The sequence below is a fragment of the Saimiri boliviensis genome, chromosome X (genome assembly GCF_048565385.1).
Source record: "Saimiri boliviensis isolate mSaiBol1 chromosome X, mSaiBol1.pri, whole genome shotgun sequence".
Classification (NCBI taxonomy): Eukaryota; Metazoa; Chordata; class Mammalia; order Primates; family Cebidae; genus Saimiri; species Saimiri boliviensis.
The window spans coordinates 71,133,467-71,147,024 of NC_133470.1; the positions used below are offsets into that span (position 1 = coordinate 71,133,467).

The window sequence follows — 13,558 nt, forward strand, 5'->3', positions numbered from 1 at the left end:
GAAAGTAAATATATCATTTATTTTGTATACCCTTCCCTCAGTCCATTATCTGATGTGGTATCTTAAATATTTGTTGAATTACAACCAAGGAAAATAAATAAGAAATGTATTTATACACTTTTCACTCTGGGCATGTAAGATACACACACACACACACACACACACACACACACACACACACACAGAGTAGTTTAAAGATTACAAATCAAAGTACATATCATTTTCTGACACAAATTGATCAAGGTGATAGTTAATTGGTCTATCTTCTCTAAAGAGAAAAGAATATTATCTCCTTATGTGAAAAGTCAGCATTCAGTAACATATTAATATGAGTTTTGTATTCATTTTACAAAACTATAGATTAATACTATTTCACTTAAAGAACAATCCATAATGTCATAGCCAATTCTTATACAATCAAGAAAGCAAAATCTTCAAGAATTTGGTAAAGTGGCAATTTAAGAGTCTTGAGTTTTTTGAGGCATGAAATTAAATATGCTAAAGATATTAAGTTTCAATAAGAAAAATGAAGTTCCAATTCATAACTTCATTAGTTTAGCTGATACCTAGATTTTGAAATACCTACATCCTTTAAAGTAATTATGTTGGGGTGTTGTCCATAGCGCATCAATATTTCAATCTCTTCTGAAGGATCTCGCTTACTTTTGTCAATGATCTAAGAAATAAGAAAAAAAGAAAAATATCTGAGGCATACAAATTACTTTTTCTAAAAATGAATATTTTCAATTTGGTTATGTTTTTGAAGAAACACTTAAAAACACAAGAACAATGCTTACCTCATATTATTTTAACATTTAAAAACTTCTTATAAGTAAAACTTAACAGAAAAAAAGAACACTTTAACATCATATCCTATTTCACTGAAACTATACTAATGATAATGTGATTGTAATTGTTGCAATTGCTCAATCTTAACATAATACATTATAATGAAATTATTCAAATACAAAAATTCATAAAATGCACTGTTCTTACAAAATAAAGCCTTGAAAAGAAATTCAAAATGATTAAAATATTAAATCTCAGAGTTCTTTTTTATCATCTTATCTTTCCTAACTTCATTTACTTCACTGAAAATGTCAGTTGACTCAATTTAAATGACATACATAAAACAAACGAGAAAGATAGGCTCAGAGACAATACCTTTACTGCAAATTCCATGTTGGTAGTTGCATGTATGCATCGTTTGCAAACAGAATAGGAGCCAACACCAATATCCTCTTTCAATTCATATACTTCACCAAATTGTGCAGCGTTTCCATTAATCTGTTTGTTTTTAAAAAGTAAAATACTAAGGGAAAATTAAATATTTTCACATTTTCTCTCTTTTGATCTTAAAAAAGCTAGAGTAATTCATTCTACAGAAATTTTTTCAACATTTATAAATGGCTTAAACACATTCTGAACCAATCTTTTCTTGATACTTAGAGCCAGCATAATAAATCAACTGGCTTACACATCACCCATATATATATATATATATATACATATACATATACATATTTATTTATTTATTTATTTATTTATTTTATTTTTTTTTTTTTTGAGACAGAGTTTCACTTTTGTTAACCAGGCTGGAGTGCAATGGCGCGATCTCGGCTCACCGCAACCTCCGCCTCCTGGGTTCAGGCAATTCTCCTGCCTCAGCCTCCTTAGTAGCTGGGATTACAGGCACGCGCCACCATGCCCAGCTAATTTTTTTTTTTTTTTTTGTATTTTTAGTAGAGACGGGGTTTCACCATGTTGACCAGGATGGTCTCGATCTCTTGACCTCGTGATGCACCCGCCTCGGCCTCCCAAAGTGCTGGGATTACAGGCTTGAGCCACCGCGCCCAGCCTCACCCTTATATTTTATTTAAAAGAGACCACATAAACATAATTAAAAGTTACTACTGTCTGCTCTTTTCCAAAACATACAGGACCATATTTTCTTTTTTTTTTTTTTTTTTTTTTTTTTTTGAGACGGAGTTTCACTCTTGTTACTCAGGCTGAAGTGTAATGGCGCGATCTCAGCTCACCGCAACCTCCGCCTCCTGGGTTCAGGCAATTCTCCTGCCTCAACCTCCTGAGTAGCTGGGATTACAGGCACATGCCACCATGCCCAGCTAATGTTTTGTATTTTTAGTAGAGACAGGGTTTCACCATGTTGACCAGGATGGGCTGGATCTCTTGACCTTGTGATTCATCTGCCTCGGCCTCCCAAAGTGTTGGGATTACAGGCTTGAGCCACTGCGCCCGACCCACAGGACCATATTTAGTTCATGATTTATACCAAGAGATAAAGTAATTAAAAATCACTTTTTAAAAATATTAAAAATAGATCAGCAATATCAGAGAAATAATTATGCCAAGCTGGAAAATGTGATTAAATGGAATTTACCTGAACAATTGGTAATACATTTGCACTTGTGATAGGGTTGATTTTATATTCTTCTGCAATAGAAGTTGCAACAAAGCTGAATCCTTTGAAGAGCTGATGAGCATTTGCACTGGCTGGCAAACCAGGAGAATCTAATGTCCAAATAATTATATTTAATTATAACTACACACAGAATTCTATGATATAAAGCAGGCATCCCCAGACTACAGCCCGCGGGCCGCATGCAGCCCCCTGAGGCCATTTATCCAGCCCCCCACCGCACTTCAGGAAGGGGCACCTCTTTCATTGGTGGTCAGTGAGAGGAGCACAGTATGTGGCAGCCCTCCAGCTGTCTGAGGGACAGTGAACTGGCCCCCTGTGTAAAAAGTCTGGGGACGCCTGATATAAAGTGTCAGAATTTCTTTATAAAGGAAACCATAGTATGTTGCTATCTAACATATTATATATTTGATTTATTATAAATTATCTGTCTTCTTTCTGTATACACGCTCCATTTTTAGTCAGTACTTTTTGTCTGTTCTTTTCACTGCTGCATCCTCATTGCTTAGTACATAGTAGGTATTCAATATTTCTTAAATATATGTATGAAACTGTAAGAGAGTAATATATCTCATGTCTTACCTCCTACCCTATCCTGTAAATCATTAGCATGTCAAAGGACTTACAAAACAAACAAAAACCTTGCTATTCTTTGACCTAGTTCATGACTTCCTGATAAATATTTCCCATTTAAAACCTCTACTTGACAGCTACTCAGGCAACGCTGTATACAGGATCCATATTTCCCATGGGAAAACCAACCTTCTGCAAATTTACCATTCTTTCAACTTTTATTTCAGAAGACAGTTTATTTGTAAACTATCTATTAAAATAAAAATCCCTGATTTTACAGATAAACATGCATTACCTTTAGGTGTTTTTGCAGTAAATTCAGGATCAAAACAAAAAGTATCATCTGGTTTTCCAGAAGCGGGTTTGAAAGGAGGCTGAACTTCTCTTTTATATAATTTCTAGAAGAGGCAACCATATAACACGAAACATATTAAGACTTTAAAATTATTATACTTTGTAAAAGAAAGCAGGACATAATATTCACAGTTTCTAATAGAAGACTAACAATTTCATAAAATAAATTTCAACAGGTATCAAATAACTGTTAACCAAATTCTAAAATTTTGAGAGATAATGCTCAAAATGTAATGAGGCCAAGAAATAGAGCTGTGATGCCACAAGTTGAATTCACAAGGAATGCTCAATTTTGAATATGTTTTTGAATGCTCATTGTTAATATAACCATGCAAATACAGCACAACGTTACCATGCAGAAATAACTAAAATGCTCAAGGCTTTGAAAATCAGTAGACTATTTTTAAGAAGTACATATTTTATCTAAGATATTGTTTACACATAAAAATACACATTAAATGTACTATTTAGGCTTATATCGGAGTATTAAAAAATTTGGTCTTGTCTAACAATCTATCTTGCTAAAATCTATGCTTTTGAAAGGCATAGAAAATTTCTAATAATATATAAAAAGCCACTTTTTTTTGAAACCTACTGTATAAAGCTTACAGTCCCACAGTTGGTGAAAATACAAAGGGAATTACTTTCAAATAATTTTTATTTAGTTAAATATGTAAACACGACTTCTGGTTCAATATGGCTTACTAGAAACAGCTAGGGGTGACTATCTCACAGTGAGGAATCAAAATAGCAAGTAAATATTGACACTTCAAGTAGATTGTCTAGGAGGCCACACTGGAATTCATCAGAAAAGTGATGGAACTGGGAATCACAGAAAGAAGAGAAAGAAGCCATGCCGCCAGGTGAACTGAGACTGGTGTAGAGCCAGGAGATCTTTGATGCAGGGAAGGGAAAATTGAGTGACAGACCCCCAGGATTCCACAATTCTGCCACAGACTAACAATGCTAATTAAGAGGTAAGCCCCCTTGAATCCCCTAGGCCTCCAGTTTAATACATGGAGCTACCTAGAGTCTGTGCTGAGGTACTGTTCAAGCCCATGTGGGATTCCATGGACTTCTGATCCCTGAGCAGACTGGCACTGGCTGTTGCCACCCCACCAGGCAGGCAGCAGGTAGGCCTACTTGTGCACACCTCAAAGACAGATACTAAAGCTGCAGTACAGAGGAGGAAGCAGAATGCACACTTCAATGACTGCCGTTCTCAGCTGTTCCCTGCTGATGAAGAAGGCCTTCTTTCTTCAATGTTGGGTCTACAGCACAGCTGCCCTGACCCATATGTGCATACTGGCCACAGCCTGGTATTCTTAGAGCCCAGCTCCCAGAGACTGGTGATCCACTCTTCAGCTGCCTCAGCAGTTACACCCAACACCAGCATCATACTTGCCACTTCTGGGCCAAGGAGAGAGTGGGGAACCTAGGCACCTTTGTGTGTTCCTCAAAGTAAAATCCACTGCTGCTCATTCAGGAGGGAAGTGCAGTTGGGCCAAGCACCCCACAGCTGCCAACCTGCACTGCTTCAGCTGAAGGGATCTGCCCTCCACAGTGAAAGGCCAGCAGCCCAGTTACCCTGCTCCCAATTGACTATTTCACCTGTTACCTGGAGGCCTTCTGAGAGCCCAGCCCCCATAGGCCTGTGATGGGCCTTGGGACTCTGACTGCATAAGCATTCTGCAGGTCTTTCCGAAAGCCCAGATCCCAAGGCATGTGATCAGCCATGGGAATCACACCATCAGAGCGTTCTGCCACAATCTGAGCATCCTGTGGGCTCATTTAAGAGACTAGCTCCCACAGACCTGTCATCAGCCATATGGACCCAAGCACCTGAGTGTTTTGCAATATTCTGAGCATTCTGTGGGCACTCCTGAGAGCCTAGCCCCCACAGGTCTACGATATGCACTGATGCACCAACTGCCTGAGCATCCGGCAACTCCCTAAGCATTTTGTAGGCCCTTCTGAGATCCCAGCCCCAACAGGCCCATGAGGTACCCTAGGACTCCCACTGCCTAAGTACTCTGCTTGAGAGTTCTGCCTGTGACTCCAAGAACCAGCCCATTACTCCCTATCATAGCCAGCAGCAGAATTCTAGGGACTTAACAAGTCCATTGGCCTGGTCCTGGTCCACTCTCTACAGGACTAATACATGCTGTCTATTGGGCAATCTGGGGGATAAAAAACTGGAAGTTTGCCTAGTCCTATCTACCACTGCTGGCACATGATCATGCCCCAACCTGTGGTCTGAGCTCAGATGGATCCACCCAGACGACACCACCACAGCTAATACCCAACCGTGTGTGCTAAAAAGTAGAGCCCCTCTATCTCCTATCTACAGAAAGCAGTAGCATTACCCAATGGCAAACAGGTGAGTCACAAAGCTGTGTGAATTGGACTGAATCAGGAGGTTCCACCCAGAAGCCACTCCTATAGAGAATTGCAAGACAAGTATCTTCTGTGGCTATCAACTATACTGTGGTCTGGAGATAGACAACAGGTGTGCATCTGAACCGAGAGACATGATTTCTGAGTCAGGGGTGTGATAGGTAAATAGAACATATTCCTACCTGTCTAGGATGTGGAACTAGTCTCCCTACCCTCTGCTGAGACCTTGGCACCGTTCAGCAGGTATTCCCCAAACCATGCCTGTCAGGGCTGGTTCCCCAGCTCATCACTGGGGTATTTGTGGGCAAGCCAGGCACTCCAGCTCTGCCTAGCTTTGTTTCCCCTCACCCTTCATGGGAAAAGAAGTTCAGGGAAACTGGCATTCCACTGTCCAGCCCATCATCTAAAACAACAGACAGCAGCACACAAAAATCAAACATCAATTGCATATCGATCTGCTTTTGCCACAGCTGGCTTGTACTGGTAATTGCCACCTACTGTCCTGCAGATTGAACTGCAAAACCCAACATAAAACCTGACTAAAAGTGCATAGGCCCATAGAAGCAAAGCCAAAAGACTTTTGGCTATTTGCCAACCTACTCTACAGTCATACCCTACAACAAGGACAGTGGCAGGAGGTGAACCAAGTCCAAATGAAAGTAAATTCAAAAGTAATATGTGACAGCTTCTACAGATAAGAAGGAACCAGCATAATAACTTCAGGACTATAAAGAAAAATAATGTTGTAATATCCCCAAAGGGCCACAGTAGCTCCCTAGCAATGAATCCTAATCAAATAATTTTGAAATGACAGATAAAACATTTGAAATTTGAATTTTAAGAAAGCTCAGTGAAATCCAAAAGAAAGTCAAAAACAAACAAACACGAAAAAATCAGAAAACAGTTCAGGAGATAAAAGATAAATAAATGTATTTTTAAAAATTCTGCAAGTAAAAAAAAGACTAAAGAAATTTCAAAGCACAGTTGAAAACTGTAATAACATACTAGACCATGCATAAGAAATAATTTTGAGCTTGAGGGCTGGTCTTTTGATTTAAACCAGTCAGATAAAAAACAAAGAAGAAATATTTTTTTTAAAAAATGAACAAAATCTTTGAGAAATATGGGATAATGTAAAGTGATCAAATTTACAACTTATAGGCAGAAAGAAAAAGTTTAGAAAGCATAATTGAGGAACTAATTCAGGAAAATATCCCCGATTTTCTTAAAGACAAAGATATCCAGATATAAACAATTCAGAGAACATCTAGGAGACACTATAGAATGCAAACATCACCTAGGAATATAGTCACCAGACAATCCAAGTTCAATGTTAAAGAATAAATCATAAAAGAAGCTAGAGAAAAGCATCAAATCACCAATAAAGGAAATCTCATTAAACTGACAGTGGACTTCTCAGCAGAAATTTTAACAAACCAGAAGAGAATAGGGACCCAATTTTAGCTTCCTTAAAAAAAATGCCAGCTAAGAATTTTATATCCAGCCAAAATAAGCTTCATAAATGAAGAAGACATAAAGTCATTCACAGAAAAGAAAACACTAGAGGAATTTATCACCACTAAACAGGCCCCACAAGAAATGCTCAAAGGATTTCTAAACATGGAAACAAAAGTATGACACTTACCATCATAAATGCCTGCATAAGTACAAAACTTAAAGGTCCTATAAAACAATCATACTATTGAGAATCCAACACAACTAGCTATCAATATTATGACAGGATTAAAACTTCAAATATCAATATAACCTTGAACATAAATGTCATAAATGTTCTATCCAAAATATATAGACCAGCAAGTTGGGTAACAGACAAAACCAACCATCTGCTGTCAAAAAGAGATCCACAGAATAGCTAAGCACAACTACAGACTTAAAGGCAAGGGATGAAAAAAGGTAGAATATGCAAATAAAAAAAACACAACAGATCAGAAGTAGCAATTCTCATGTCAGATAAAACAGTAAGAAAAGACAAAGAAGGACATTATATAATGATAAGAGCTCAAATAAACCAAAAGATTTTATTATCCTAGATATATATGCATGCAACACCAGAGCCATCAGATTCAAAAACAAATAATAATAAACCTAAGAAAAGAGATTGATGGCAATACAATAATAGTGTGGGACTTCAATACTAAGTGAGAACACTAGACAAATCATCAAGGCAAATGAAACCCTGGACTTAAACTGGACTCTAGACCAAATGGACATTTACAGAATATTCTAACTAATAACTACAGAATATACATTTTTCTCATCTGCACATGTAACACTCTCCAAAACTGACCATAAGGCTAATTTCAATAAACTCAAAAAAATCAAAATCACATCAAGTATCCTACTGGACCACAGCAGAATAAAATTAGAAATCAATACCAATGGGAACTCTCAAAGCTACACAATTACATAAAAATGAAACAAGTTGCTCATAAATGACTTTCGGGTGAATAACAAAATCAAGGCAGGCATAAAAATATTGAAATGAATGAAAATAGAGACACAGCATAGCAAAACCTCTGAGATAGAGCCAAAGTAGTGCTAAGAGGAAAGGTTTTAGTGTTAAATTTCTAAATCAAAAACATAGAACGATCTCAAATCAATGACCTATTGTCACACTATGTGAAACTAGAATAACAAGAAAAGCCAAACCCAAAGCCAGCAGAAGACAAAAACTAACTAAATCTCATTTAGCTGAACTAAGTGAGATTGAGATTTAAAAACGATACAAAGGAGCAACAAAACGAGAAACTGGTTCTTTGAAATAAACAAAGTTGATAGAACACTAGATGGTTTAACCAAGAAGAAAAGAGAGAAGATTCTATTAAGCACAATCAGAAATGAAAAAGACTACACATTTCAATGGATACCACAGAAACATAAAAGATAATCAGTGATCAATATGAACATGTATATACATACAAACTAGAAAAACTAAATGATGGATAAATTTCTGGAAACATACGGCTTCCCAAGATTGAACCGGGATGAAACAGAAATCACAAACATACCAAAGGAGTAGTGAAACTGAGCCAGTAATAAAATATATTCCATCAGAAAAAGCCATGACCACATAGGCATATAAACAAAATTTTCCAGACATGCAAAGAAGTGCTGGTGCCAACCTTACTAAAACTGTTCCAAAAAAATTGAGAAACTAGGAATCCTTCCTAATTAATTCTACAAAACCAGTATCATCCTGAGACAAAAATCAGGAAAGGACACAACCAAAAATTAAAACTGCCAGCCAGTATCCCTGATGAACATAGACATAGATACAAAAATTCTCAACAAAATTTTACCAAACCAAATCCAACAGCACATGTAAAAAATAGTTAATCATAATCAAGTGGATTTTATTCTAAGGATGAAGTGATGGATCAACATTTACCAATCAATAAATGTAAATCATCACATAAACGAAATTATTTTTAAAAATGTGATCATCTCAATAGATGCAGAAAAAGCATTTGAGACAATTCAACATCACTTGATAATAAAAACCCTCCATATAATAGGCATAGAAGGAACATACTCAAAATAAGAAGGACCATATATGACAAACCCACAGCCAACATTAAACTAAATGTGGGAAAGTTGAAAGCATTCCTTTCAAGAACTGAAACAGGTCAAGGATGTCCACTTTCACCACTCCTAGTTAACAAAGTACCAGAAAGTTCTAGCCAGAGCAATCAAGCAAGAGAAAGAAATAAAAGATATTCAAATTTGGAAAAGAAGAACTAAAATTATCTCTGTTCATTGATTATATGATATGATACTGAGAAAACCCAGAAGACTCCTCCAAAAGACTCCTAGACTTGATAAACAAATTCAGTAATGTTTCAAAAAATAAAATCAACATACAAAAATCAGTAGCTTTTCTATGCAACAGTGACATCCTAACTGAAAACCAAATGAAGGTTCTCATTAACAATCTCATTAACAATAGCCACAAAAAGTAAAACACCTACAAATACAGAACCAAGAGTGTGAAAGAGTTCTACAAGGAGAGATATAAAATACGAATGAAAGAAACTAAATTAAATGGATAAATGGAGAGACATCTCATGCTCATAAATTGGAAGAATCAGTATCATTAAAATGACCATACCAGCCCAGGTGCAGTTATTCACGCCAATAATCCCAGCACTTTGGAAAGCTGAGGCAGGAGAATCGCTTGAACCCAGAAGTTCCAGACCATGCTAGTCAACATAACAAGACCTTATCTTTACAAAAAAAAAAAAAAAAAAAAATTAGCCAGACATGGTGTCATACACCTGTATCCCCAGCTACTCAGGAGGCTGAAGAGGGAGAATTGCTTGAGTCTAGAGATCAAAGCTGCAGTGTGCTGTGATCATGCCTCTGCATTCCAGCCTGGGCTAGACATGCTGTCTCAAATTTTTAAAAAATGACCATACTGCCTAAAGCAATATATACATTCAATACAATTCTAGTAAAACTATGAACGTCATTCTTCAGAGAATTACAAATAACAATCCTAATGTTTACATAAAACCAAAAAACAGACTGAATAGCCAATGCAAACTTAAGTAAAATTAACAAAGCCAGAGGCATCACATTTCCTAATTTCAAATTATACAAGGCTAGAGTAACTAAAACAGCATAGTAGTTGTACAAAAATAGACACATAAATCAATGGAACAAAATAGAGAACCTAGAAATAAAGCTGCATAGCTATAGCCATCTGATTTTCTACAAAATCAACAGCAGTAAACACTAAAGAGAGAACACTCTATTCAATAAGTTGTGTTGGGAAAATTGCCTAGCCACATAGAGAAGAATAAAATTGGACCCTTATCTCTCACTATTTACAAAAATTAATGCAAGATCGTTTGAAGACTTAAATGTAAGACCTGAAATTATAAAGGTCCTAGAAGAAAACCTAGGGAAAACTCTTCTGGACATTGGCCTACACAAAGAATTTATGACTAAGACCCCAAAAGCAAATGCAACAAAAACAAAAGAGATAAATAGGACTTGATTAAACTAAAAAGTTCCTGCACAGCCAAAGAAATAATCAGTAGAGTAAAAAGATGACCTACAGAGTGGGATAAAATATTTGTAAACTATGCCTGTGACAAAACACTAATATCCATAATCTACAAGGTACTCAAACAACTCAACAAGTAAAAAAAAAAAAAAAAAAAAAAGAACCTCAACATCTAATCATTAGAAAAATGCAAATTAAAACCACAATAAAATATGATTTTATATCAGTCAGGAGGGCTATTTTAAAAAGTTAGAAAACAACAGATGTTGCCATGAATGTGGGAAAAAATGGGTGTGCTTATACAGTGTTGGTGGGAATGTAAATTAGTGCAAACTCTATGGAAAACCATATGAAGATTTCTCAAAGAACTAATAATCAAAAAAAATCTGACCCAGCAATCCCACTAATAGGTATATACCTAAAAGAAAATAAATCATTATATAAAAAGGACACTGCACTTGTATGTCTATCACAGCACTGTTCACAAAAGCAAAGTCATGGAATCAACCTAAGTGTCCATCCACAGTTAACTGGATAAAGAGACTATGGTAAATATATACCAAGGAATACTATGCAGCCATAAGAAAGAACAAGATCATTCTCTTTGGAGCAACATAGATGGAAGTGGAGATTATTATCCTATATGAAATAACTCAGAAAAGTAAATACCCCATGTTCTCACTTATAAGTAGGAGCTACACAATAGGTACGCATGGACATAAAGATGGAAATAACAGACACTGAGAACTCCAAAAGGGGAGAAGTTAGAAGGGGGTTGAGGGTTGAAAAATTACCTAATGGTCACTATTTGGGTGATGGGTACACTAGAAGTCCAGACCCATCATTATGCAATATACCCATATAAAAAACCCACAAATGTACCCCCAGATATAAATTAAATTTTTTTAAGAAAAAAAAAAATACATATGTAAACACTGCACTGATTTGTTATTGAAATTAAAAGCAATGATCCTTTAATCTACTGTGTTGTTCATATTACCATAAAGTTATTCAATAACAAGCTTTCTACTTAACTTACATCCCAGTCAATATTTGTAAAAAACAGATGTCTTTTGATTTCCTCAACTCCTTCTGAACCTATAAAAAAGGAAATGAAATTTTATTGCTATGCATTTTTTTTTTTAATCTTGCTCCCTGGCTTCCAGGCTGCTATCTGTAAACAGGAGTACACACATTTCATACATTCTTTGAAATAAAAAGTATATGATTTCTTATCTGGCATTTTATTAGCTGGTACTTTCATTTTTCTGGGATAAAAAATAACTAATGTTCATATTAAACTACAAAGAGTATCATGAAATACTAAAGTGTCTCCCAAATCAAATCAAAATAATATTAAATATAATTAAAATACATATTTTTTCATTCCTAATTTATCTTATGACCTCATATTTATATGCCAAATTAAAAGGTATAAAGGAATAAAGTGAGCAACATTGAAATTTTCACACAAGGACATAAATAATAGCATCATATCTGGATGCAGGGAAAGGCTACCAGAAAGGGGTCAAAAAGAAGTAGTTATGTTTCTATAATGTTTAGTTTGAAAAATATTGGGAGGAGCAAAATGTTTATCTTCTAATACATAAAAGATCACCTGTATAAGGGAGAACTGTATTATTTCAAAAGAAGTAACCCATATTATGTACCTAATAATATGTTGAAGTTTTTATTAACTAGACTACTTCATTTCCAACTCCTGGACATAACAGAGTTTACTTCCTGTGAAATGCATACACAGAATGAAAAACTCTATGAATAGATATATAGAAGTAATGTGTCCAAATCAAACAAAAAAAATAAAGATTTAATTATCCTCCTGAAACATGCAGTTATTTCTATAAAAGCTAAGTAAATAAACAATACCCAATCTATTTGCTGGATTCCTCTTGAATAACATCCTTAAAAGACTTTGTGCTTCAGCACTAAGAAATTGAGGCATTCCAAGTTTTGCTCTGAAACAGAGGATTTTAGAAAATTTCACTTAAATTTAGCCACACTTTTGATTTGAGAAATCTCAAAAATAATTTGTAAAAGTGCTTTTACAAGTGTAAATAAAGTCCTGTACATAGTAGAAGGGAACAAGACAGTGAGAAAAATGTTCTTTTGTGTTATTTTAAAACCACAATAAATTTATCAAAACTGAAAGCAAGAGATTTTTTTCCCAAAAGAAACACATACTGTTTATACTTACTTTAATATCATATTCATGGTTTCATTTCTATCTTTACCTTGAAATGGTAGAGTACCAGTAAGCATTTCAAACTGAAAACAAAATACATATAATTAGAACATCTTAGAATATATAATAAGATTTTTTAGAAAAAAAAAATGAGACTTCTATATAATCACCAAATTGTAGGATCTACATGATAGTAGGCAAAATGGGACCAGAAAACCAGGTCACTTAAAGAAATACACTTCTGGTACCCCTGCACCCCCACCCACCCACCACCCACGCCCCCACCCCCACTCCCCACCCCCCCATCCCCCATCTCTCTCTGACTCTCTCTCTCTCTACATATGTCTCAACTGATGGTGACCTGTAGCAGGTGAAACCAGCAAACTTTTCCTCAGTTCTAATTTGGTTATGTTCTCAAAGCCAAAGCAACTTGAAAATACATACAATGCATTTTCTTTTCAAACAAATATATTCTTTTGAAGCAAATGTTTAATAATAAAGGAAAATAAAAACTAAGCAGAAAAGTATTTGAAATTCATACATGCTCAAGAAAGATTTAACC

At 35.6% G+C, this 13,558-nt stretch overlaps 1 protein-coding gene across 6 annotated transcripts in view; it reads right to left on the reverse strand.

Moving 5' to 3' along the window:
* Positions 1–13,558, reverse strand: part of RPS6KA6 (ribosomal protein S6 kinase A6) — a 140,054-nt gene that overhangs the window by 45,610 nt on the left and 80,886 nt on the right. For all 6 annotated transcript variants that reach the window (XM_003936820.4, XM_074392000.1, XM_010347337.2 and 3 more), the window contains 7 exons: positions 13,009–13,079; positions 12,681–12,769; positions 11,833–11,891; positions 3,309–3,411; positions 2,402–2,532; positions 1,165–1,287; positions 587–676 (listed from right to left, as the gene is read on the reverse strand). In XM_003936820.4, coding sequence (XP_003936869.1) covers positions 587–676; positions 1,165–1,287; positions 2,402–2,532; positions 3,309–3,411; positions 11,833–11,891; positions 12,681–12,769; positions 13,009–13,079 — 666 coding nt within the window. The remainder of the gene's footprint in view (positions 1–586; positions 677–1,164; positions 1,288–2,401; positions 2,533–3,308; positions 3,412–11,832; positions 11,892–12,680; positions 12,770–13,008; positions 13,080–13,558) is intronic.